This window comes from Spermophilus citellus, assembly GCF_964194105.1.
Source record: "Spermophilus citellus genome assembly, chromosome: 9".
NCBI lineage: Eukaryota > Metazoa > Chordata > Mammalia > Rodentia > Sciuridae > Spermophilus > Spermophilus citellus.
Genome location: NC_138191.1, coordinates 59,151,193 through 59,175,913, shown reverse-complemented (window position 1 = coordinate 59,175,913; position 24,721 = coordinate 59,151,193). Strand labels below are relative to the sequence as shown.

The 24,721-nt window shown below is 34.4% G+C and overlaps 2 protein-coding genes across 5 annotated transcripts in view; one reads left to right on the top strand and one right to left on the bottom strand.

The window, feature by feature from the left end:
• Window positions 1–2,383: 2,383 nt before the first annotated feature.
• LOC308655325 (protein SPO16 homolog) lies at window positions 2,384–23,483 on the top strand (the record flags this gene model as incomplete). Its single annotated transcript, XM_081305355.1, has 5 exons — window positions 2,384–2,452; window positions 19,021–19,114; window positions 21,181–21,349; window positions 21,753–21,831; window positions 22,619–23,483. The coding sequence occupies 5 exons, from the start codon at window positions 2,384–2,386 to the stop codon at window positions 22,760–22,762; spliced, it is 555 nt and encodes a 184-aa protein (XP_081161481.1). The 3' UTR covers window positions 22,763–23,483.
• A 125-nt stretch (window positions 23,484–23,608) lies between these two features.
• The window catches only part of GLMN (glomulin, FKBP associated protein), a 49,420-nt gene continuing 48,307 nt past the window's right edge, over window positions 23,609–24,721 (bottom strand). For all 4 annotated transcript variants that reach the window (XM_081305344.1, XM_081305345.1, XM_081305346.1 and 1 more), the window contains 2 exons: window positions 23,862–23,944; window positions 23,609–23,768 (listed from right to left, as the gene is read on the bottom strand). In XM_081305344.1, the coding sequence (XP_081161470.1) occupies window positions 23,652–23,768; window positions 23,862–23,944 (200 nt within the window). In that variant the 3' untranslated portion in view covers window positions 23,609–23,651. The remainder of the gene's footprint in view (window positions 23,769–23,861; window positions 23,945–24,721) is intronic.

The following is a 24,721-nucleotide window of genomic DNA, read 5'->3' as shown; positions in this document are numbered from 1 at the left end:
AGGGGAAAAGCCAATTCACAAGGTGGGAAAAAACATATCTTGCTGATAAAGAATTGATCTAGAAAAGAAATTCATGTTCACCTGCAGAGAAGACATCATGATTATGAAGATGGTCCTCCCAAGGTAAGACTTTTTCACTGCACTACCAGATGTGCTGAGCCCTGTGATTTCCCCAAATGTGGGAAACTTGGCTGCATAATTTGTGATAGTGAAGGACTGCACTTGCACTTTCCCCTGGTTACGAAAAGAAAAAGGAAAGGAAAGGAAAAGAAGAAAGAAAGAAAGAAATCCTACCAACAAATGAGAAAAAGAAAAGGAATCTCTAATTGAAAAATGAGGAAAGACACAAGCATTTCACAGAGGTAGAAACATGGCTTAAATGTGTTAAGCCTTAATGTAATCAGAAAAGACAAATTTAGAGTACATTGAAATTCAATTTTATGCATCTAGATTTGCAATAATTTTTTTTTGTTTTCTTCCCAGCCATCTCAAAAACATATATCATAAATTTTAGCACACTGAATTTACTGAAATTCTCCTTAAGGCTGGTTTCCGTTGTATAGTGTTTTTATATTGTATAGTATTTGTTTTCCAGAATGGTCTTCCTTCTCTTAGTGCAGTGATATTCTCAGACCAGCATCATCAGCATCACCTGTGCCCTTGTTGGAATTGCATATATTCAGACCCTATTCCTGGACTATCTTTTCAAGGATATTTGTATGACAAGTAGCTTTGTAAGATATAGTATTTCCCTCCAGAGTAGAAAGCAGAATTGCTTATAAAAGACTGGTTTCCTATACTCTGTTTCCTTTCCAATACTATAATTCATTACCCTATGGGACCTGGTGCAAGAAAACAATGAAACTCTAGATGTAACTGCTATTGTTGTGAGTAAAAAAAAAAATTGTCTTTGGGGGCTGGGGCTGGGGCTCAGGGGTAGAGCGCTCGCCTAGCATGTGCAAGGTGCTGGGTTCGATCTTCAGCACCACATATAAATAAATAAAATAAAGGTATAAAAAAATCACATCAGTCTTAAAAAAATTGCCTTTGTCTCTGAGTTTTGGATCTAGTTATCCATGAAACAGTGGAAGGTTAGCTTTCTTAAAAATATGTTTTTAAATATTTTTATTCTTTTTAGTTACACCTGACAGTAGAATATATTTTGACATATCATACATACATGGAGTATAACTTCCCATTTTTGTGGTTGTACATCATGTGGAGTGCAGCTCTCCACCCGTGGGGGCAGCTGAACTTAAGGTTGCTGGTGTGAATTTCCAGGGACACCAAATAAAACACAGACACACTTTACCTTTAAACAAGCTTCAGGATGGTTCCTCCACTCTCAGCCTCAAGCTCCCCAAATGGAAGAGCGAGGGATAGTCACAAGAGGCTGGTGAGAGAGAGCGAGCATGTTTAGAAATGGGCTTTTATTGGGAGGACCCTCATCTTAGAAAGTTCCATCTAAAAAGTTAAGGGGCGGAGTTACAAGGGGCATTTGAGTATAGTTTGACCCAAGGGCTGTAGGGCGACATCTGAAATCATGTCCTCAAACTTTCTGGACCAGGGCAATGTCCAAGTCACTATGAGATATGATAATAGTGACGGTCAAAGCCTCTCCGCTCCATGATGCGAATCATTCAGAGTGGCTCCCCACAGTGGAATTACACTGGTTGTGTATTTATATATGGACATAAGATACTTATGTATGATTCATTCTACTGTCTTTCCCATTCCCTTCCCCTTACTCCCCCCACCCTCATTGTGTTTTAGCATCCACATATCTGAGAGAACATTTGGCCTTTGGTTTTTGGGGGATTGGCTTATTTTACTTGGCATGATAGTTTCCATTTCCATCCATTTACCAGCAAATCTGGCAGGTTAACTTTTTAGCTTGCAGGTAGAATAAAACCTTAAGACTTTTCACAGTTCTTGGCATAAGTCCTCTTTCTTTAAGGTAATGCTCTGAATTGAGAGCCATTCCTTCTAATTGTTAAAGCATAGTGTTGAATAAACTAAAGGTATATAAAAGACAGATACATTTATGCTTTAAAATGTTCGCATTACTCTTTTTTTGAGAGAGAGAGAGAATTTTTTAATATTTATTTTTTAGTTTTCGGTGGACACACATCTCTATTTTATTTTTATGTGGTGCTGAGGATCAAACCCAGTGCCCTGTGCATGCAGGCCAGCGCACTACCGCTTGAGCCACATCCCCAGCCCCCAAAAATGTTCACATTACTCTTAAGTTTGTTTCTTTCTTTCATTGCTTTGCTCATAAAACAAACATTTATATATGGCTTTTTGTTGTTGTTGTTGTTGTTGTTCTTAATTTTCTTAGATTGTGGTACCATTGGAAGCTGGGCTGATCTAAGGACGTACGATGGCTGAAAGTGGTGGGAAAGAAGAAATAAAATGGACGACTACAGTTATTATTAGCTCGTCTCTTAAGGTAAAGGGGCTCACTGAGCCATTAATCTTAAATTTAACAATTGAAACTAATTTTCACATAAAACCATATTTTAAAAGATCCTTCGTTTAAGTGTCCACAATTAGTTGTGGAGAGTACAAAGTACATAATAAACTAAATGTATTTTAAATCTAAAGTATAAACTTCTTGCATCCATGTTCAACATCCTAAGTCTTTTAAGGCTGGAAATTTTCTCATGTTTTTTTCTCTCTAAGCTTGCTCTAATAGACATGTTAATATATCTAGAAACAGTAAGGCATGTACATACATATATATACACCTAGATACTTACATCTGTATATGTGTGTATGTATATATACATATACATGTTTGTATGTGTATATGTGTGTGTTTATATATATGTATATGTATATATATGTAAGGATTTTTGAGAGAGAAATAACCAGAAATTCATCTTTATAGTCTTAGCAGCATTGGAAGGCTACTGTCTCTGTAGTTTGTAGAGGAAGGGGATGGAAAGTTGAATACCTGGGGGGAGTCAGTCAGTTAGCAGTCTTTTATACTCCCATCAATAATGTATGAGAATTCCAGTTGCTCCAAACTGAAAGATATTTTTCACTGGTTTTATAGCTATTTTCTTTCAGCATATTGAAGATCTTATTTTATTGATTCTAGCTTCCGTTGTTAATAAGAGAACAGTCAGTTTAATGGTCACTCCTTTGAAAATTCCTGTCTTTCCTCTCTGACTGCTTTTTACATTTTAGAATTCTATAGATTTAATGTGAAGATTAAAAAAATCTTTTAAGGCTTCATGAATCTGTGAAATTATGTCACTTATCAGGTTTTCATTCATCATCTTTAATAATGCCTCTGTCCTGTGCTTTCCCTCCTTCTACTCTGAACTTCTATTAGATCTGTGTTAGATCTTCTCATAATATCCTCCATGTATTTTGACCTCTCATATTTTCTGTTTTGGGGATATTATCATCAGTTCTATCTTCCATGGCAATAATTCTCTTTTTACTCCTCTTAAACTCAAACCTCCATTCAGGGATTTTGTTGTTGTTTATTTTGTTTTTCTTTTTTCGAATTGTAAAATATACATAGAGAAAATTCATAAAATATATAGAATCATTAAACACATTTATTATAAATATAATACCCATATAAGCTAATCAGGCCATGAAATAGAACATTACCAATTTCCCTTTCCTGTTAGGACTTTAATTAATTATATCAATGATCAAATACTAATTACATTAAATATTTATAACTTTTAATTACATAAAATGTTTATGACATAATTTTTCTATAACCATAATTTCCATATTTATTTAAATTTTAGTCACACAGGTAAATGGATTCAGTACTAATATCTAGTCTTCATGCAAGAGACAGATCTAACACCTAACTTTATTAATGATGATTCATATACAAGCATCATGCCCAGAAAAAACATTCTTTCCTGGAGGAGTCAAAAGTTATCAAGCACAACTTTTAAAAATGTCCTCAAAAGCAGTGGAAGTCTGTGTTTTTGTTTGTTTGTTTGTTTTTTAAATATTTATTTTTTTAGTTGTAGTTGGACACAATACCTTTATTTTATTTATTTATTTTTATGTGGTGCTGAGGATCGAACCCAGGGCCTCGAATGTGCTAGGTGAGTGCGCTACAGCTGAGTCACAACCCCAGCCCTGTCCTTTTTTTAATGCTTTTGTTAGTGCATTATAGTAATATATAATAGTGGGGTTCATTTTGACATAATCATACATACATGGAATTTAATTTACTTCATTTCAGTCTTTTGTGCTTCCTCTTTCCCTTCTATTCTCCTTTCTATTGTTCCCCTTCCACTACTCTAGTGGTCTTCCTTCTATTATCATTTTTTTAAACTGGTCCTTTATAGATCTATATAAAGGTGGAATTCACTGTGGCATATCCATATCTGTACTCAGCATAATTTTGTCAAATTCATCCCACATTTCTTCCCTTTTCCAGTTGCTCATCCCTCCGCCTTAGTTTCCTTCTACTCCACTGATATTCCCTTTATCTTTGTGAGATCTACTGTCCCCTTTTTCTCCCTTACTTTGTTCTAGCTTCTGCATATGAGAGAAGATATTCAACCCTTGACTTTCTGCGTGTGGCTTATTTCACTTAGCATGATGTTCTCCAGTTTCATTCATTTACTGGCAAATGCCATAATTTCATTCATGTTTATGGCTGGGTAAAACTCCAATTTGCATATATACCACATTTTCTTTAACCATTCATCTGCTGACAGGCACCTGGGCTGGTCCCATAGCATGGCTACTGTGAATTGTGCTGCTATGAATATTTATGTGGCTGCATCACTAGAGTATTCTGATTTTAGTTCTTTTGGATAAATACTGAGGAGTAGGATAACTGGGTCATATGGTGGTTCTATTCTAAGTCTTTTGAGGAATATGGATACCGCTTTCCAAAGTGGTTGTACTAATTTGCAGTCCCACCAACAATGTATAAGTGTACCTTTCCCCTCACACCTAGCCAACATTTATTATTATTTGTGTTCTTGATGATTGCCCTTCTAACTGGAGTGAGATGGATCTCAATGTAGTTTTGATTTACATTGCCCTTATTGTCAGGGATGTTGAACATTTTTTCATATATTGACCATTTTTATTTCTTCTTTTGAAGTATCTAGTTATTTTGCGTATTTATTTATTGGGTTACTTGTTTTGGTGTCAAGTTTTTTTTTTTGTGTGTGTGTGTGTGTGTTCTTATACATTCTGGATATTAATCCCCTGCCAGAGGACGAACTTGCAAAGATTTTCTCCCATTCTGTAGGCTTTCTTCATGCTCTTAATTTTTTTTAACTCTGATGAAACTTTTAAATTTGATGACATCCCATTTATTGATTCTTAATTTTTATTTCTTAATCTTATATGTTGGAGAAGCCTGTGTTTTCTTCTAGCAGTTAAAAAATTTCTAGTCTAATTCCTAGGTCTTTGATCCACTTTAATTTGACTTTTGTACAGAGTGAGGGATAGGGATTTAGTTTCATTCTTCTACATATGGATATCCATTTTTCCCAACACCATTTGTTAAAAAGGCTGTCTTTTCTCCAATATATGTTTTTGGCACCTTTGTCAAGTATCAGATGACTGTAACTCTTTGGGTTTATGTCTGTGTCTTCTATTATGTCTTGTATTCTATTCTGTTGATCTTTATATCTATTTTGATACCAATACCATGTTATTTATTGTACTATAGCTCTTTATTATAATTTGAGGTTAGGTATTATGGTCTTCATGCTCAATATTGCATTGGCTATCCTGGGTCTTCTATTCTTCTAAATGAATTTCAGGACTTTTTCTCTAGTTCTGTGAAGATTGTCATTAGTATTTTGATGGGGATTGCATTGAATCTAGATAACACTAATGGTAATGTGGCCATTTTGACAATGTTAATTCTGCCTGTCCAGGAACATGGGAGGTCTTTCCATCCTCTAAGGTCTTCAGTTTCTTTTTTCAGTGTTCTGTAGTTTTCATTGTATAGGACTTCCACCTTCTTGGTTAGATTTACTTCCAAGGTTTTTTTTTTTAAGGTTATTATGAATGTGATGGTTTTCCTGAATTCTTTCTCAGCAGATTTATTATTGGAATATGAGAAAGTGATCAATTTATGTATGTTGATCTTGTGCCTCCTACTTCACTAAATTTGTTTATAACCTTTAGAAGTCTCCTGGTAGAGTCTTTGTGTCTTCTAGATGTAGAATCATGTCATTAGCAAATGGAGATAATTTGGCTTTTTCTTTTCCCATTTGTATCCCTTTAATTTCCTTCTCTTGCCTGATTGCTCTGGCTAGAGTTTTGAGAACTACATTCAATAGGAGTGGTGAGAATGGACATCCTTGTCTTGTTTCTGATTTTAGAAGAAAAGTTTTCAGTTTTTCTCCATTCAGTATGATTTGGCCTTGGATTTGTCACAATGTTGAGGTAAGTTCCTTCTATCCCTGTTTCTCTAGTGTTTTAAATATGAATGGGTTCTGGACTTTGTCAAATGCTTTTTATTATGCATCTATTGAGATAATTATGTGATTCTTATCCTTAACTCTACTTATGTGGTATGTTACATTTATTGATTTGTGTATGTTGAACAAACTTTGCATTCCTGGAATGAACTCATTTGATGTACTGTCTTCTTCATGTGTTTTTGAATGTGGCTTGCCATTTTTTTTTAAGGATTTTTGTATCTGTGTCATTAGGGATGAAGTTTTCTTTCCTTGATGTGTCTTTATCTGGTTTTTGTATCAGGGTAATGCTGGCCTTATGAATTAATTTGGCAGTGTTCCCTCCTTTTCTAGTTTATGGAATAATTTGAAGGGGATGGCATTAATTTTGCTTTAAAGGTTTGGTGGAACTTGACTGAAAACCCTTTTGGTCCTGGATTTTTCATTGTTGAAAAGATTTGTTTTTTGTACCAGGGATTGAACCCAAGGGGTGCTTACCAGTGAGCTTTATCCCCATCCTTTTATTTTTTTTATTTTGAGACAGTGTCACTATTTTAGTTAGCTTTTTTTTTTTTGCTACTGTGACTAAAAGACCCAACCAGAATACTTGTAGAGAAGGAAAAGTTTATTTTGGGCTCATGGTTTCAGAGGTTTCAGTCCACAGATAGCCAGCTCCATTCCTTGGGCTTGAGGTGAGGCCAGACATCATATTGGAAGCGTGTGGCCTAGGAATCAACTCACATGGTGATTAGGAAGCAGAGAGAGACTCCACTTGCCAGATATAAAATATATACCGCCAAGTCATGCCCCCAATGCCTGCCTCTTCTAGCCACATCCTGTCTGCCTTTAGTTACCACTCAGTTAATCCCATTGGGGATAAATTAACTGATTAGGTTAAGGTTCTCATAACCCAATCATTTCTTCTCTGAACCTTCTTGCATTGTCTCACAAGTGAGCTTCTGAGGAAGACCTCACATCCAAGCAATAAGTCTTGCTAAGTTGCTTAGGGCCTCATTAAATTGCTGAGACTCCTGACTTAGACTCCTAAGTCGCTGGAATTACTGGTATGTGCCACCACACCTGGCTTCTATTTTTAATGTAGGAACTCAATACTATAAACTTTCTTCTTAGAACTGCCTTAATACTTTCCAGTGATTTTGATATATTGTATCTCTTTTCTCATTTGTTTCTAAGATTTTTTTATTTCTCCCTAATTTCTTCTGCTGTCCATACATCATTCATAAGAGTATTATTTAATCTCCAAATGTTAGAGTGCTTTCTGTTTTTTATCTCATCATTGATTTCTAATTTCATTCCATTATGATCTGATAGGATGCAAAGAATTATTTTTATTTTGTTTTTGTATTTTCTAAGATCTGCTTTGTGACCTAAAATATTATCTATTTTAGAGAAAGGTCCATGTGCCCCTGAGAAGAAAGTGAATTCAGTTGTCTTATTTGATTAATAGTATTTTTTTTGTTTTAAGGAGTCTTTACTTAGTTTATGTATGGATGACCTATGTAATGGTGAGAGAAGTGTGTTGAAATTATCTAATATTATTATATTGTGGTCTGTATGATTCTTTACATTGAGTAGGGTTTGTTTTATGTACATAAGTGCACTGTTGGTTAGGACATAAATATTTATAATAATTTTATCTTGTTGTTGGATGATTCCCTTGTCTACTATGAAGTAACCATCTTTTCTCTTCTGATTAATTTTGACTTGAAGTCTACTTTGTCAATAGGAGAATAACTACCCTTGCTTGCTTTCATTTTTCATTTGCATTATATATTTTTTCCATTCATTTATGTTTAGTCTATGGATGTCTTTGCCTGTAAGGCAAGTCTCTTTGTTTTTTAATCCAATTTGCCAGTGTGTGTCTTTTGTTTGGATTGTTAAGCTCATTTACATTCATTGTTATTATAGAGAGATAATTTTCATTTCCTATGATTTTGATTTGTTTCTAATGCTTAATTTAAACTTGATTATCCTTTAATTAAATATTCTAGTGTGATTCATCTCTATGCTGGTTTTTATTTTTATTTTTTATTTCTTTTGCATGAAATGTTTCATTGAGTGTTTTGTAGTATAGGCTTAGTAGTTTTGAATTATTTTAGTTTATACTTATCCTGGAAGGTTTTTATTTTATCTTTTGTTCAGAAGGATAGTTCTGCTGCTTATAGCAATCTTGGTTGGTACCGTTTTCTTTCCGGCCTTGAGATAAAAATATATATATATATATATATATATATATATATATATATATATATATATATATATATATAAAATTTCAAATCTTCCTGCCTTTTAGGTTCTGAGTTGAAAAATCAGTTGAAATCTGAATTGGCTACCTCCAAATGTGACCTGCTATTTTTTTCTTGCAGCTTTAAAAATTCTATCTTTAGTCTATATATTAGGCATTTTCTTTATAATGTGTCTTGGAGAGGATCTTTTTTGATCTTGACTATTTGGGGTTCTCTAGGTTCTTATAATTGGATTTCCATCTTGTTTCTGAGATTTGGAAGATTTTTCTTATACTATTTCATTGTGTATTCATTGGAGCCTTCTTCTATGCAAATGATTCTTAGATTTGGTGCCTTACTGTTATCCTAGATTTCTTAAATATTCTGATCATGGTCTCTTAACATCTTTTCTTTATTGTCAACTTTATTTTCAAAATTATGCATTTTGGGTTGGGGATGTGGCTCAAGCGGTAGCGCGCTCGCCTGGCATGCGTACGGCCCGGGTTCGATCCTCAGCACCACATACCAACAAAGATGTTGTGTCCGCCGAGAACTAAAAAATAAATATTAAAAATTCTCTCTCTCTCACTCTCTCTCCTCTCTCACTCTCTCTTAAAAAAAGACTTTAAAAAAATTATGCATTTTGTCTTTAAGACTGAGAATCTATTTTCAAAATGATGTAATCTATTGGTGATATGTTTCATTGAATTTTGAATTTGATTTATTGAGTCTTTCATTTCTAAGGATTTCTGTTTGGCTCTTTTTCAGAATCTCTTTATTGAAATGATCTTTCACCTCCTGTGTTTTCTAAGTTAATTATTTACATTTTCTTCTAGCTTATGGAAAATTTTCACTATGAACTTTCTGAATTTTCAATATTTCTTCCACTGTGGTGTCAATGGGATCATTTGTTTGAAGTGTTTTGGGCCCTTTGGGTGGTTTGTTCCCCTGAATTTTCATACTGCTTTTGTTTCTATCCATCTGCTGGGATCTTTATTACTTCTACTTTTATGCAAGGAACTATTTGGTGACCTTCTTTCTCTTAAGAGTCCCAGGCAGGCTGGGGTTGTGACTCAGTGGTAGAGCGCTCGCCTTGCATGTGTGAGACCCAGGTTCGATCTTCAGTACCACATAAAAATAAATAAACAAAATAAAGATAAAAAAATTCTCCCTTAAAAAAAAAAAAGAGTCCCAGGCTAGGTGAATATCCAGGTATTGATACGTTCACTCAATGTGTGTCCTCTACTGTTCTGAGTTACAGTACTTTTTTTTTTTTTTTTTTTTTGGTACCAGGGATTAAACTCAGGAATTCGACCACTGGGCCACATTTCTAGTCCTTTTTTTAAATATATATTTTATTTAGAGACAGGGATTCACTGAGTTGCTTAGTGCCTCACCATTGCTGAGGCTGGCTTTGAACTCATGATCCTCCTGCCTCAGCCTCCCGAGTTGCTGGGATTACAGGCATGCACCACCACACCTGGCTTGTGCCACCACACCTGGCTAACGGTACCACTTTAATAGAAGACTTTAAACCCTATTTTTAAAATTTTTTATTTGTACACAATACATTTATTTTGTTTATTTTTTTTAATGTGGTGCTGAGGATCAAACCCAGGGCTTTGCACGTGCTAGGCAAGCGCTCTACCACTCTGAGCCACAATCCCAGCCCCTAAACCCTATTTACTACAATAATTTTAGAGCAAAACCTCATATTAATCAGCATTAGAAATAACAAAAACTTTTTTATAATACTCTCCACATTTCCTCTAATCCAGGTATAAAATTGCAGTAATGGTCTTATTTTTATGAATGCTCTAACATGCTCCCTTGTAGAAATGCAGAAGTTTCTTTATTTTTTTAATGCTAAAGTGATTATTTGTCTTTGCACAAAAGAAATATCAGATGTTCTTTGGATTTGATTCAGATGATGAAATGTCTTCTGTGTTCTCAGTAGATGTATCCAACTCAGAAGTAGCTGTGGAGGACATTCAAGAACTCCCAGGGGCCATCAATTATTGATATATTTATATTAAATCTACTTTATTTAATATTGCTCTCAATTTGTTGATTTTGTTCTTTATTTCTGTTTTGTTCTTGCATTCTTTTTGCCTTTTGTTGTTTTGCCTGAGAATATCATCCCATTTTTTTCCCTTTCTTAGCATAATAGTACTACTTCTTCTACTGGTTACTGTAAAATTTGCATTACACACTTATAACTAACATGAATCTACTTTCAAATTACACTATACTGTTTCATAGTCAGTGTGAGTAGTTCAGGTAGGTATGATATAGATATATTTTATTATTTTATAATAATAAAATAGTCCTAATTCCTCCTCCTGTTCCTTGTATCATTGTTGTGATCCACTTTACTTATAAACATACATATATACACACTCATACATAAGATATATACCACTAAGTTCAGCTCTATCAGTGGATTGGTATACTTATTAAGTTAAAGTGTTCCTAATCCAATCATTTCACCTCTAAAGGTTCTTATATTGTCTCACAAATGAGCTTTTGGGGGACACATCATATCTAAACCATGACCTATGAGTCTTAAATTTGGTCTTAATGTTGTCCCAGAGAAGTTGTACATTCTATTCATAGTTTCTTATTTTTATTACTCATCTTACCTTGTCTTCAAGCCCTGATATTCTTTCTGCTGGATCTAGTCTATTGGTGAGATTTTCAATTGAGCTTTTTATTTGATGTATTAAGCTTATCATTCCAAAGATTTCTGTTTGGTTCTTTTTCAGGATTTCTATAAAAATGCTCTTTCATATTCTGCATTGTCTTCCTTAATTCTTTTGGTTGTTTATTTGTATCTTTTTTGAGTTCATTGATTGCTTCAACAATCATTTAAAAAAATTCTTTGGTATTTCATCCATTTTGTTACCCGTGGATTCATTTATTGGGGAGTTTTGAACTTTTGGAGGCATCATGTTGCCTTGTTTCTCTCTTATTTCTCATCTGTGTTGAGATTGTGCATCTGTTGGGATGCAGTCTTCTCTTTATAGTGTACCTTGGAACATTGATTTGTTGTGTAGTGTTGAGATTAATTTCATTTGGATTTTATACTGTGGTTTCCCTATAGCTTCTTAGGCTATTCTTATTATGTTTCGATGACTCTCTGTATACTCTGTTGGAACCTGGGGGGGGGGTCTCTGTTGGACTTGTATAAGTGGGGACCCTCTGCTAGTTCAGGTAGGTATGATATAGATAGTTGACTATGTGAGGTATACACCCCATATTACTCCTCCTGACTTGTTTACACTTTGTAATCTGAGAAGGTTTGGGAGTGACCTGTACTAGGCTCCTCATGGGTGAGGTGTTTCTGGGGGTGGAGGTAAGGTGAATATTCAGTAGTCAATCTTTAGGCTCTCCTCACATTTGGGACTGGGTCATCAGCAGGGTGATTTTGTCTCCTCTATTTAAGTTTATGGGTGCATCAAGGGTTGAGTAGGATTAGGTCTGAGATGGGGTAAGGTACAGTTTCTCTCAACTGGGTTGGAGGTATATCTTAGCATCAAAGCACCCACCCAACATTTTCAAAGTGCTGGGTTCAAGCCCTAGCACTACTTTGAGAGGAGAAAATAACCACCAGTGATAGCAAGAACTTAAAAAGAAAACCAGATATCATCATAAAATAAAAACCTGTTGAAAATAACTTCTACAACTCCACTAGCCAAAGAGAAGATAGGCATTAATAAAGGTAAAATTAATATAAAGGTATATTATAAGGGGTAGAAAGAGTAAGAAATGATGAGAGAAAGAAAAAAAGATAATGGAATAAAAATGAGAAAGGAGAGAAAAATCTAGAGTTAAAAAATACATAAAATTAGATAATAGTATAAAATAGGGAAAACTAACTAGAATGACAGAATAAAGAATGATTCCTCCTTGTCAAGAATTTAAAATGGAGACAGTTTTGTTTTTGTTTTTGTTTTTTGCTTTTTTTGTACAAAGGATTGAACTCAGGGGCACTCGACCCACTGAGCCATATCACCAGCCCTATTTTGTATTTTATTTAGACACAGGTCTCCCTGTGTGGCTTAGCACCTCACTCTCGCTGAGGCTGACTTTGACCTCAGGATTCTCTTGTCTCAACCTCCTGAGACACTGGGATTACAGGCGTGCGCCACTGTGCTTGGCAAGACAGTTCTTTCAGAAGTCTCTAACTTTGGAATCTACCAGGTATCTAGGGGTTGTAGATTATAGGTGCAGTCCGGTGTGTTGGTTCTTAGTCCCAGCCTAAACAGGTCAGATCAATTAGGACATCTGTAGGCTGAACCCTGCCCCTCTTTTGCCACCAGTACAGACTAAGGCAAAGTTGTCCTAAGCAGGGCCTGAGGCCTCTGTCAGTGGCTCAGTATCAATCTGAGTTGCTGGCCAAACCCTCTCACCCACCAAGCCTGTGGACCAATCCAGATTGTGCATCTCATGTGCTTGGGGTTGTGGCAAATGACCAAATTGTGGTGGCTATTCTCTGAATACCTCTGTGCATGAGGGAAGCTACCAAGCCAGTGGGTTTTGAACTAAGGTAGGGAGCCCTAAGCAGTCTGCCAAACCCACCTGTACCTCTCCCAGACCCAGCCCCCTTGCAAATCCACACACAGCTGTCTTGCTACTTGTCACAGAGGTCAATCTGCCAATTTTTTTTTTTTTAAAAAGAGAGAGAGAGAGAGAGAATTTTTTAATATTTATTTTTTAGTTTCGGCGGACACAACATCTTTATTTGTATGTGGTGCTGAGGATCGAACCCAGCACCGCAGGCATGCCAGGCGAACACGCTACCACTTGAGCCACATCCCCAGCCCTCAATCTGCCAATTTTAAATAGAAGTATCTTCTGCTTCCTTCTGCCTCTCAGACCACATATCCCATTGCTAGGAGTTTTCAGTGGATTTATGTCTCTTTGACTTTCTTGGAATGGACTACCACTAAGCCAGTGAAGAGAAGAGGCTGTTGAGTTTTGGGAGATTTAAGAAATGCAGTGGTTTGGGATCTCCCATGCAGTAAGCTCGACCATGGAACTCTTCTTAAGGTGGCTCCCTATTACAGCACTATCCAAATCTGCTGGGAAGTGCAGGGAACCTCTTTTCCCACACTAGTTCATGATTGTGATCTGCTCAGACTGTATAATTTGCTTGTTGGAAAACTCTGCCCCCTAAAGTTTGCTAAGAGTCTGTTTCAGCCTGTCAAAGGGGGTGCTTCTTCTCCCTACTGAGCTATATGGCACTCAGTGTTTATGCGTTCCATTTCTCTTATTATTTTTCTTATTATTCTGAAAACCAGTATTTCTGGGTTTTACCTGGTTACTGTCTCCCTAGAATTGTACTTCAGTGCTTTTCTGTGGCCCCACTACATTAACATGTGACAGCACACCTTGTGTTTTGATTCAGTCTCTTGGAACACTAGGTAAAATTCTGAGTTCCTCTAATCCTTCGTTCTCTCCTTCAGTTTTTTCCCCATGTTTTTTGTTGTGCATTATAATTATATATAATGGGATTTATTGTTTACATCTCTATAGGAGCACACGATATAGCAATACAGTTTGGACAGTATTGTTCTTCAGTATTTCCTCTTTCTCTCTACTCCTACATCAGTCTTCATGCTCAATATTGCATTGGCTATCTTGGGTCTTTTATTCTTCCAAATTTAGATCAGTGTTTTTTTCACCAGTTTAAACATCTCACACCAATCTCTTGCAGCTCTAGCTTGTGAGGGAAAATCATGTAATTTTTATCTTTGCTCCTCTTAGAGTCAGCTGTTTTCTTCCTCCGGTTTCTTTCCAGAATTTTTTCAACAGTTGTGCCTAAGTATACCTTTTTGGAATTTTTATTGCTTAATGTTCCTTGAGCTTCCTGGATATATGATTATATGATTTGGTGTCTGACATTAATTTGAGGAAATTGTCAGTTATTTCTTCAATTTTGTTTTTAGTGCCTTTCACTTTTTTTTCCTCTGATAGTTCCATATGCATGTTACACTTTTTATAGTTAGTCCCTGGATATGCCCCCTACCCTCAGCTGCTTTTTGATCTCTTTGCTTTTCAGTTTTGGAGGTTCCTGTTGATTTTTTTCCTATTCACGTTCACTCTACTAATAAGCCCATCAAAGAAAGTCTTAATTTCTGTTAAAGTGGTTTTTTTTTCAGATTGTTCCTGTTTCTTATTAAGTACCTAGAATATTGAAGTTTTGTTAATCTTGTAAAGTCCGATATACTCTCTCCCACCAGTGTTTTCAATCTACATATATGGGGAAAATTTAATTTGTGGTATTCTGTTTTATATTTAATCTCTGCACTGACTTTTCATAATATGTTATTAGCTGATTCTGTTGGGTTTTCAAGGTAGTTAGTGAAAATTTGTAATTAATGAGAATTTCTGATAGCTATCTCTTATTTTTATTTTTGCTGTGACCAGAGCAACCAAAACAATTGATCATTTTAATGGGAATATCTCCAGTGTTTTATTATATATGATTTTACCAATTGTCAAAAAATATTCATCTCAGCTTAATTTATGCTGTCTTTCCTCTTAATCAGAAATAAGTGCATTATTTTTAAAATACATGCTTAGTGTTATCTGTTGATAAGAACCTAAATAACTAATCTTTGCATTTCTTAATTAAAGAAACTGGTAGTTGTGGATTTTTCTTCTATTCTTTTGAAATTTGGTTTGCTATTTTTTTATCATTATTTACCAAAGATTGATGATCTGTAGTTTTCTTTTTAATGTTATTTTCATAGGAATTAGGATAGTTTTCCTCCTCACTGCTACTCCAAATTCCTTGTGTGCCTAACAGTTTATGTAGTTTGGAAATTATTTGTACCTGAAGTTATTAAAGGATTTTCCTGGGCTATGGATATAATTCAGTGATAGACCACTGACCTATCACAAACAAGGTCCTATGTTGGATTCCCAATGTTAAAAAAAGGGGGGAGGAGGAATTGGGTTCTTACTCAATTTCTGTGTTCATAATCTTTTAAAAAATGTGGGTTTTTCCTCTACTAGGTTTTTATACTTTATTCTGAGTATATAAGTTATAATTTTACAAATACCCATTTAATAAGAGCTGTTAAATTTATTAAGCTGAACTTAATGAAATTTGCCATTTATGTGGTGAAAGTTTTCATATTGGCATTCTTTTAATTCTATTGTGAACTACTAGTTATTAAGTGCCCTTTTTCATCTCTGTTTAAATTTATATTTACTTTCATATAAGTATATTTTCTAGATATAATACTAGTTTTTTAAAATATATTTTTTAATAATTTTATTTACTTTTTTTTTATGTGGTGCTAAGAATGGAACCCAGTGCCTCACCTGTGCTAAGCAAGCACTCTCACTGAGCTATAGCCCCAGCTCCTAATACTAGTTTTAAAAGACATTAATAGATATTATATATTCAGGAAGGATTATTGTACGGATTTTATTTGGAATACTGGTATAAACAAAGTTGAACAAGGTGGTTTTTTTTTTTTTTGTACTCCTCTTCAGAGGCTTTAATATGTTTAAACGTATTGTGAAACCCCCCAAAGGAGACAAAATAATATTTTGTGTTTTCTAATTTTATGACTAAGGAACATTTTTTTCACATTTTATGGGACTATTTCATGGGATTAATAATCTGTGAAACATATTTTAGAAAATCTAATCTTAATTCCCCATTTATTTTGAAAAATCTGTATTTTTTTTTCCAGTAATGGGATTGAAACTGGAGTCTAGCACATGCTAGGCAAACGTTCTACCACTGAGTTACACGCCCAGCCCAATATATCAGCTCTTAAACTTATTTCTCTCAATTCATTACTTCTTAATTTTACCTTTCTTATTTCCTTTTTATTATCACTTTTAGTTGGCCCCCCAGTAAGATAGGATTCAAATTCTTCAGCATAGCATATATAGGTCCTCATAATCTGCCTTAAGTTATTCTTAACACTGTTACCAATAACTGATTCATGTGTACTGTTCATACTCATCAGTTAAGAATCATACTTTCAAGTCTGCATTCCTTTTCCTGTTATTCTATCTATGTCTTCTCACCTTTAAATTTTTTTAAAAAAAATCTTTTATCTGTAAATGGACACAATATCTTTATTTTATTTTATTCATTTTATGTGGTGCTGAGGATCAAACCCAGTGAGGCAAGCGCTTTACCACTGAGCTACAGCCCCAGACCTGTCTGATTATTTTTTATTGTGTTGGAATTTTTATTTAAAAGATTGTAGAAGCAATTGGAGGCCTAAAGTAATATTGGATTTCTCTAAAGAAGTCTTAATTCTGTGAGAGAATGAACCACTAATTCCTTATTTGCCAGGTTAAACAGAATTTGAATTTCAGATGAGTAATGCATTTAATGTAGGTTTGTCCAAAATATTGCATGAGTTATATCTACACTAAAAATTACATAATTATTTATAATTCAAATTTAACTGGATATTTTGCATTTTTTGAGAGAGAGAGAGAATTTTTTTAATATTTATTTTTTAGTTCTCGGTGGACACAACATCTTTGTATGTGGCACTGAGGATCAAACCTGGACCGCACGCATGCCAGGCGAGCGCGCTACCGCTTGAGCCACATCCCCAGCCCAATATTTTGCATTTTTATTTGCTAAATCTGGCAACCCTAGCTATCAGTTGCTTATTGTATATGATGAATTAACTTTATCTCCTATGCATGTAGAATGGCATTAGTTATGGGAGAATTAAAAAAATAGTCACTCAAATAGTTTTCTTTGTTCTATATAAAGAAGAAAGAGAAAACTGATAGAGAAGACTGATTGAGAAATGTTGCTCTAGGGAATGCTTCTGGAAGGTGCTTGGGAGTACTAATAATTCAGTATCATCTTAGTATAATTTCTGGGATTGAAATGGTTTGAAGTTAGGCTTCATTCCCAGTGAGAGCTGCTCTACTTTTGTCAAAAACTTTGTTTAGCTTTTCTTCTGCCTCTTTCTGAATTGTCAGATGCCCTCAGGGAAGATGTGGCCTAAATGCTAGGGTTATATCTTTGAATTTTTGTATAGAACTTCGCCTTATAGGTTTTAACTATCCTGCTAGCTCTCTGATGCATTCAAGCAGATTTTTTTAATTGTCCAGTTTTTCAAGTTGCCTTCAGCAGGAGAGTTGACCTAAATTACTTAATCTGTCATTGCTGAAAGCAATGTACAGTTTTAAAACCTCAGAAGAAAGGGCCATAGTTGAACTGTAGGTCAGGATATAAGTAGCACAAAAAATACTCTCTTAGGAAGGAAGAGAAGCATATATTTTACACTTAATTTTAGACTGTGTGCTTAAAATATACATGTTCTGAAGGAAAATGTAAAATTAATCTAAGATATTTTTATCCATTTGGAGACTCACAAGCTTGAGTTTTAACCATTTAGGAAACACTATTAACCACTAGGATTTTAAAATAAATAAATGAATATATATATTTTTTGTAGATGGACACAGTACCTTTATTTTATTTATTTTTACGTGTTGCTGAGGATTGAACCCCATGCCTCACACATGCTGGGCAAGCGATCTACCACTGAGCTACAACCCCAGCCCTAACTGCTAGGATTTTAGTATTTTGGTTAACATGATCTAATTTCTTGGTACAATGGGAATGAGGTAACTTTTTTTTTAGGTGATAAAGTTTTTGTGTGTGTGTGTGTGGTTGTAGATGGATGGCATGCCTTTATTTATTTTTAATGTGATACTGAGGATCAAACCCAGTGCCACACGTGTGGCAAAGCAAGTGCTCTGCCACTGAACTACAGCCCCAGTCCTGAATTGAGGTAATTTTGAAATAGTATTTAAGCCAGAAGATAGTAATGCTGTCTTCATATGTTTTCTGACTCGCCTTCTTAAGAGTACATTAAAATAACTAACGAAAACTGATGAATTGGAGAATTGGTTGTCTCCTGTGCGGTCATCTATGTTTCTGGCATTTTGTGGTTCTGTCAACCATTTAAGAAATACATTATCATCCATTTTCCAGAGTTATACATTAATACATGTCATAATTCATTTCCAAGTAGTCTTTTTTAAAGTTTTCATTTCTGTGATTGTCATGGGTTAGTTCTTCAATATTGTTGTCAATTTCTGCTCCCAAATAACATATCTATAGTACATTAACTCATTTCCAAACATACAATCATTGTTTAAGTAGGATTAAATATTTTTGTTCTTAAAAGTGTTTTTCTCCATAGAGAACAGATTTTCTCTTTTGATGAACAAATCTTTACAAGTGACATTATAAAATAAAGTATTAAACTTTAAATTTTTTTCATTAACTATAATAAAAGTATTGTAAGCATATCTTTAAGTTTGTATTTCTAAAAATTCTTTTAAAGACTTATGAAATTGCAACTGCCCTAGAAAATCAAAGCCACAAGATTCGGTATTCAGATACAGTGGAAAATGGATCAATCATATTTTCTCTTTCTGGTATAGTATATTTGCTAACTGCCTTGATATATAAATTCTAATAATTTTTGCAAGTCAGTAGTCATGTAATAATTAACATATTACCTTTAGGGAGAGGTGAATGTGTTAAACTGTTGTTGCTGCAAAGAAGCACAGATAGTCAATTACAGAATACATTCCTTTTTAGGTTACAGTTGTTAAAACTGAAGCAAGGGGGCTGGGGTTGTGGCTCAGTGGTAGAGTGCTCACCTAGTGTGGGTGAGGCATTGGGTTTGATCCTCAGCACCACATAAAAATTAAAATAAAGGCATTGTGTCTACCTATAACTAAAGAAATATTTTTTTAAAAAAAGAACCAAGAGGGCTGGGGATGTGGCTCAAGCGGTAACGCGCTCGCCTGGCATGCGTGGGGTGCTGGGTTCGATTCTCAGCACCACGTAAAAATAAAATAAAGATGTTGTGTCCACCGAAAACTGAAAAATAAAAAATAAATATTAAAAAAATTCTTTCTCCTCTCTCTTAAAAAAAAAAAAGAACGAAGAGAGTCTGATGGAGGATGGGAAAAAATACTCACCTTGAAACTAAGATGAAAATAGAAAAGCCACTCTCCCAATAATCAATCAATAATATTAAAGTATGAACTGTATTAACAAGAGGCCAACATGGCATCAATGGTCAAAATTTGAATGCAAAACCAAAATGAGATATTTTGTCATGATTTTGTATGAGAATTTACTCAATAAGTTATAAGTAAATATTAAAGAATTATATGGGGACAAATAAATATTCCTGAAATCTTAAAACTGTACAACCATGAGTCATGGGCAAAGTACAGGAATTAGGATAAAAGGTTGGAGAGATGGGAAGGAACAGCTTCACTTGTGCTTGGGAAATAACAGAAGTGATTAAAGAGATGGAGATAAAGGATTTTATCAAGAAGGCTGTAAACAGACCTTTACTATAGCAGAGGTTTTGGAAAACTGGTGCTTTCAAAAGCTCTTAAAAATAAGATCTCCAGGCTGAAAGTGTTCCAGTCTCAAATTCATTCCTCCTGATTGAATAGTCTCCTCCAGGTAGAAGTAAAGTGTTTTTGGTGACATACTATATGTTCTTGCCCTTTGTATACGTTATTTAATCCTTTTGACAGGCCTAACAAAGGGTTATTATTCTGATGTTACAGAGGAGGAAATATACATTCAGAGGTTATATAAGTTAGCTCAAGCTCATCCAGTTTTTATATAATCATGAAGTCATTTCCGCAGATTGACTTTACCACATCTTTTAAAGAACAATAATTCAATCAAGTTTTCCCCCCAGGATTATTCTTATGTGCCTCATACTATTTCAGAGATCCAAGATATCTGTTGAGTATATTAATTTATATAAGTACTTAAGCTCTCGTAGAAAGGTTTCTCCAACAAGAAATGATTGAATATTTGCTTAAGACTACCCTTTCTTTAGTTGATTTCTAGCTTTTAAAAGTCACAGGAGGGCTGGAGTTGTGGCTCAGAGGTGGCATACTTGCCTGGCATGTGTGAGGTACTAGGTTCGATTCTCAGCACTGCATAGAAATAAATAAAGTAGAAGTCTATCAACAACTTAAAAAAAATCTTAAAAATAGAAGTCTTAGAAGAGATTCTGAATTGCCGAACACATGAAGGTGCCTGGAAAGTGGTGGGCCCAGAGAGGGCAGTGAAATTCCATGAGACCTCATCTGAGATACTTTGCTGTGTGTCTTTTCCATCTGGCTCCTTACCTGTATCTTTTGGAATGTACTTTCTAATAGGCCATTTTAAAAAAAAATTTTTTAAGTAACATAAAGGATTAACTTTTAAAATACAGTCAAGCCTTTAACTAAAATTAGGCATTACCCTCATATGGACAGTGCCTTATCTGGAAAACACTGCTATGCAAATTATTATTTTACTAGAGTACTTCAAAGAACTACCTAAATCATTTTTGTTAAGAATTGTTATAATTTCTACTCCTTATGAGTTTAGGGTCTGGATATTTTGTTATAACTATTTTTGATTTTGTTGAGTTTACAAATTTTGCTCTATATGACAGATTGACTTTTACCTTTCCTAGGAGTTGCATTTTTATTAATGGACGCTAAAGAATGCATTATGTCAGCTGAAGAAATATTTATAAACAAAATTCAGAAGTTTATTAATATTCACAAAAATAGTTTTTTGGTTTTGTTTGCTGCCCTCCATGGGCCTGAAGAATGGAAACTGATGTTCAGGATTCAGCAGAGGTATGAAAAACAGCACTACAGGGTTTTTTTTTTTTTGCTTTTTTTCCTTTTTCTTTTTTACACTGTATTGTTTACTTCAGTCAGCAATTCTTAAAGGGAGGCCTGAGTTTTGTTTTGCTACAAGATAAACTTTATGGGCTCTTTTTGGGAAAGACTTATGGGCTTTGGGAAGGACTTCTGGGCTCCTTCTGCAAGACTAAACCAAAAGTGAGCCCTTTTTAAATTAAGTTAAATTCTGGGTATATTGCCACTTCAAATCCCGTGGCATTAGTTGGAAATAAACACATAATGAATAAACACTTTACAATTGAGATTCATGTCCTCTTTACACCTGTTTAAGAGAGCAAATGCCAGTAAGTTATATGATCTCTGTAAAATACCAATTTTTTTTTTTTTTTTTCAGATTCCTGGGAAGTAACTTACGGATACTTCCAGTACACAACACAGCAAATGCTATTACTCTTATGTGCACTATTGCCAAGGTAAGTCACATGGGAAAGAAGACATGTTTACATACAAATACTAGTATACTTTTAGGTTTTTAACTTCAAATTACACGCCCTTTTAAGCAGGATTGACAACTACTCAGCTTCTGTTTACTCAGAGAATTTGCTATTTCATGCTTAAAGCTCTTTCCCAAGCCTGAACTCAGCTTCTCCTCATCTTTTGTGGTAGCTACTATCCATTTGTGAATGTTTGGATCAAAAGAACATTTAGCTGTATATGTATCATCTTCCTTCAAACTTTGAAATATATATACTGCCTAGATTGCAGTCATTAATTGAATACAAACATTGTTTTATGGAATGTTCTCCATAGTTGCCCACTTTCTTTTTGTATGTGTACCCAGATACACAGAACTCCCTTAGGCAAAGTTAAGTCTTCCTTTTTTTTTCTTTTAAATATATTTTTTTAGTTGTTGATAGGTCTTTATTTTATTTATTTATATGTAGTGCTGAGAATCAAATCCAGTGCCATCACATGCCAGGCAAGTGCACTACCAATGAGCCCCAGCCCCAGCCCAGGTCTTCCTTAGTCTTAAATTTGGAATGTATCCCCTATCCTAATCTGCTTTTCAGCTATATTTGAAATTTGGTGAAGATGGAAATAAGGTATTTTTCCTATTACTCTAATAACACATATATTTTTTAAATTATAGGTGATTCAGAGATACTTGCTGAATGAATTACATTTAGGTATTTTTTTATGTGACTGAAAAAGATAGCTGGGTTTCTGTAAGTAATGCTGCATGTTTATATCTTCTTCCAGACTACCTCTAAACCATACATAGATAGCATCCGCTATAGAATGATAACAACTAAAGCTTACATCATAGAACAAAGTCCTGTTTGGAAAATGCTTCAAAAGATAAAACTGGGTGGAGATGCAATTAACTCAAAGTACCAATTGTAAGGTAATTTTGGAAGACTATCACAAAAATTTTACCTGTTAAATTATAATGTTGAAATATATTCTTTAAAGATGTTTATATTGATTTAAAATAATAACATGTATACAATTAAAAGTAATTTTACTTTAGGAGTTTTGTTGAATGATTCCTTTAATTATTGTATAGAAAGTCATTGGTACATACTTATAAAACTTATGGGGCTGGGTCAGTGGTAGAGCACTTTCCTACCATGTACAAGGCTTTGGGTTGAACCACAAAACAAAAACAAAACCCATGCAATTTCTTAATAATACAAATTAAGTTGTATGTGCAAACATGTAGGAAAAATATAGGTTTTTCTAATTAGCTCCTTGGACTAAAGGAAGATTTGTGTATATTTTTTAGGTTTTTCACAAGGGCAACTGTTATTCTAAAATTAATCTTTGCAGGTGCTTTCACACTGTAACTGCTAGAGAGTTGGTGATGGAACTCTTCCTTAAGACTGCTTCTGAGCCTGGAAAGAGGGAAACTAAGAGAAACAATCAAATGTTCTGAACTCAAAATTTCTTACTACACTTTTACAGTGGTATGGTATCCAACTTGACACTAGGAGTTCTAAATGTTACAGACACCTACTAAGCAGAAAGTGAATCTGTTTTTACAAACTCCCTACATAAATGAATAAAGCATTTTAACATTTTATGAAATGTACAACAAAATTATTAGTTTGTATTGGATTTTCAAAAGCAATATTTTGATTTTTTAAAACCAAAGAATACTAATCTATAATGTGTCATTATAGAAACAGACAACTGAGAAAAGCTAATATTTTTTCTAGTAAAACTGTTTTTATAAAAGGTATTAAATAAAGCATAATATACTTTATTAGTTTTTATTTAGAAAGTAACACTTTTACTTTATCCCAACATTTTCTTCAGAGGTAGACTTTGTTTTTATTTCAATGAGTTCTTCTACTCGAGCCAGAACACTTTCAATCAAATCAAACGTGAAAAGAGCTGAATGTAGGACCTGTAATGCCAAGAAAATTAGTGTTGCTCATGCTGCCTTTACAACAAAACAAAAGATTTCATCTTGATATAGCTTTAAAAATTTTCAAATCACCTTAAGTTGCATTTCAGGGGGCATATTAGGGATCTCTTCTCCACCGACAGTTACAGAACAAAGATCCTTAGACTTCTGGACTGCTGTAAGAGAAAGGAAAAAAAAAAAAAAAAAACTCATGTCATACTTAGCCATTAAAATAACTTTCAAGAGCTAGGTGCAATGGTGCACACCTGTATTCTTAGCAACTCAAGAGGCTGAGGCAGGAGGATTGCAAATTTCAGGCCAGCCTCAGCAACTGTGTAAGGCCCTGTCTCAAAATTAAAATAAAAAGGGCAGGGGATGTAGCTCAGTGGTAAAGCTTCCCTGGGCCTGGGTTCAATCCTCAGTACAAAATAAATAAGTAAAACAACTCTCAGATTTTAATAATACATTTATAAGCTACCTTCATCATTAAAAAATGTGCAAGTTATTTGTGTAAATTATTGAATCTTAACATCAGCTCTAAGAATATTTATATAGAGTTATAAGCAAATAAAAGTATCAATTCTGTAACATGTGAATTAATGCTTTAGATAAACATTATTTTGTCATGTATAGGATGAACTTTTCTTTAGAGTATAATCTGAATTATAGTCATTATAAATCTGAAAAAGAGAAAATTTCTAGTAATGCCTCTAAAAATATCACCATAGATATATGGAAGAGATCACAAGATTATTATAGCAGAATTTCTGACAAAGTAATTTTGGATCTAAGATTCTTTCTCATAATTTGTTCAGATTTACTCAGGAGTGAGATGGGGGAACTGACCTAGCAATATAGAATAAAGTATGATAGCACTCAAAGGGTAATACTTGTAGTACAACCACACTAAATCAGAACTTGAGCTTTAAAACAAAATATGCTTCAACTTGGTT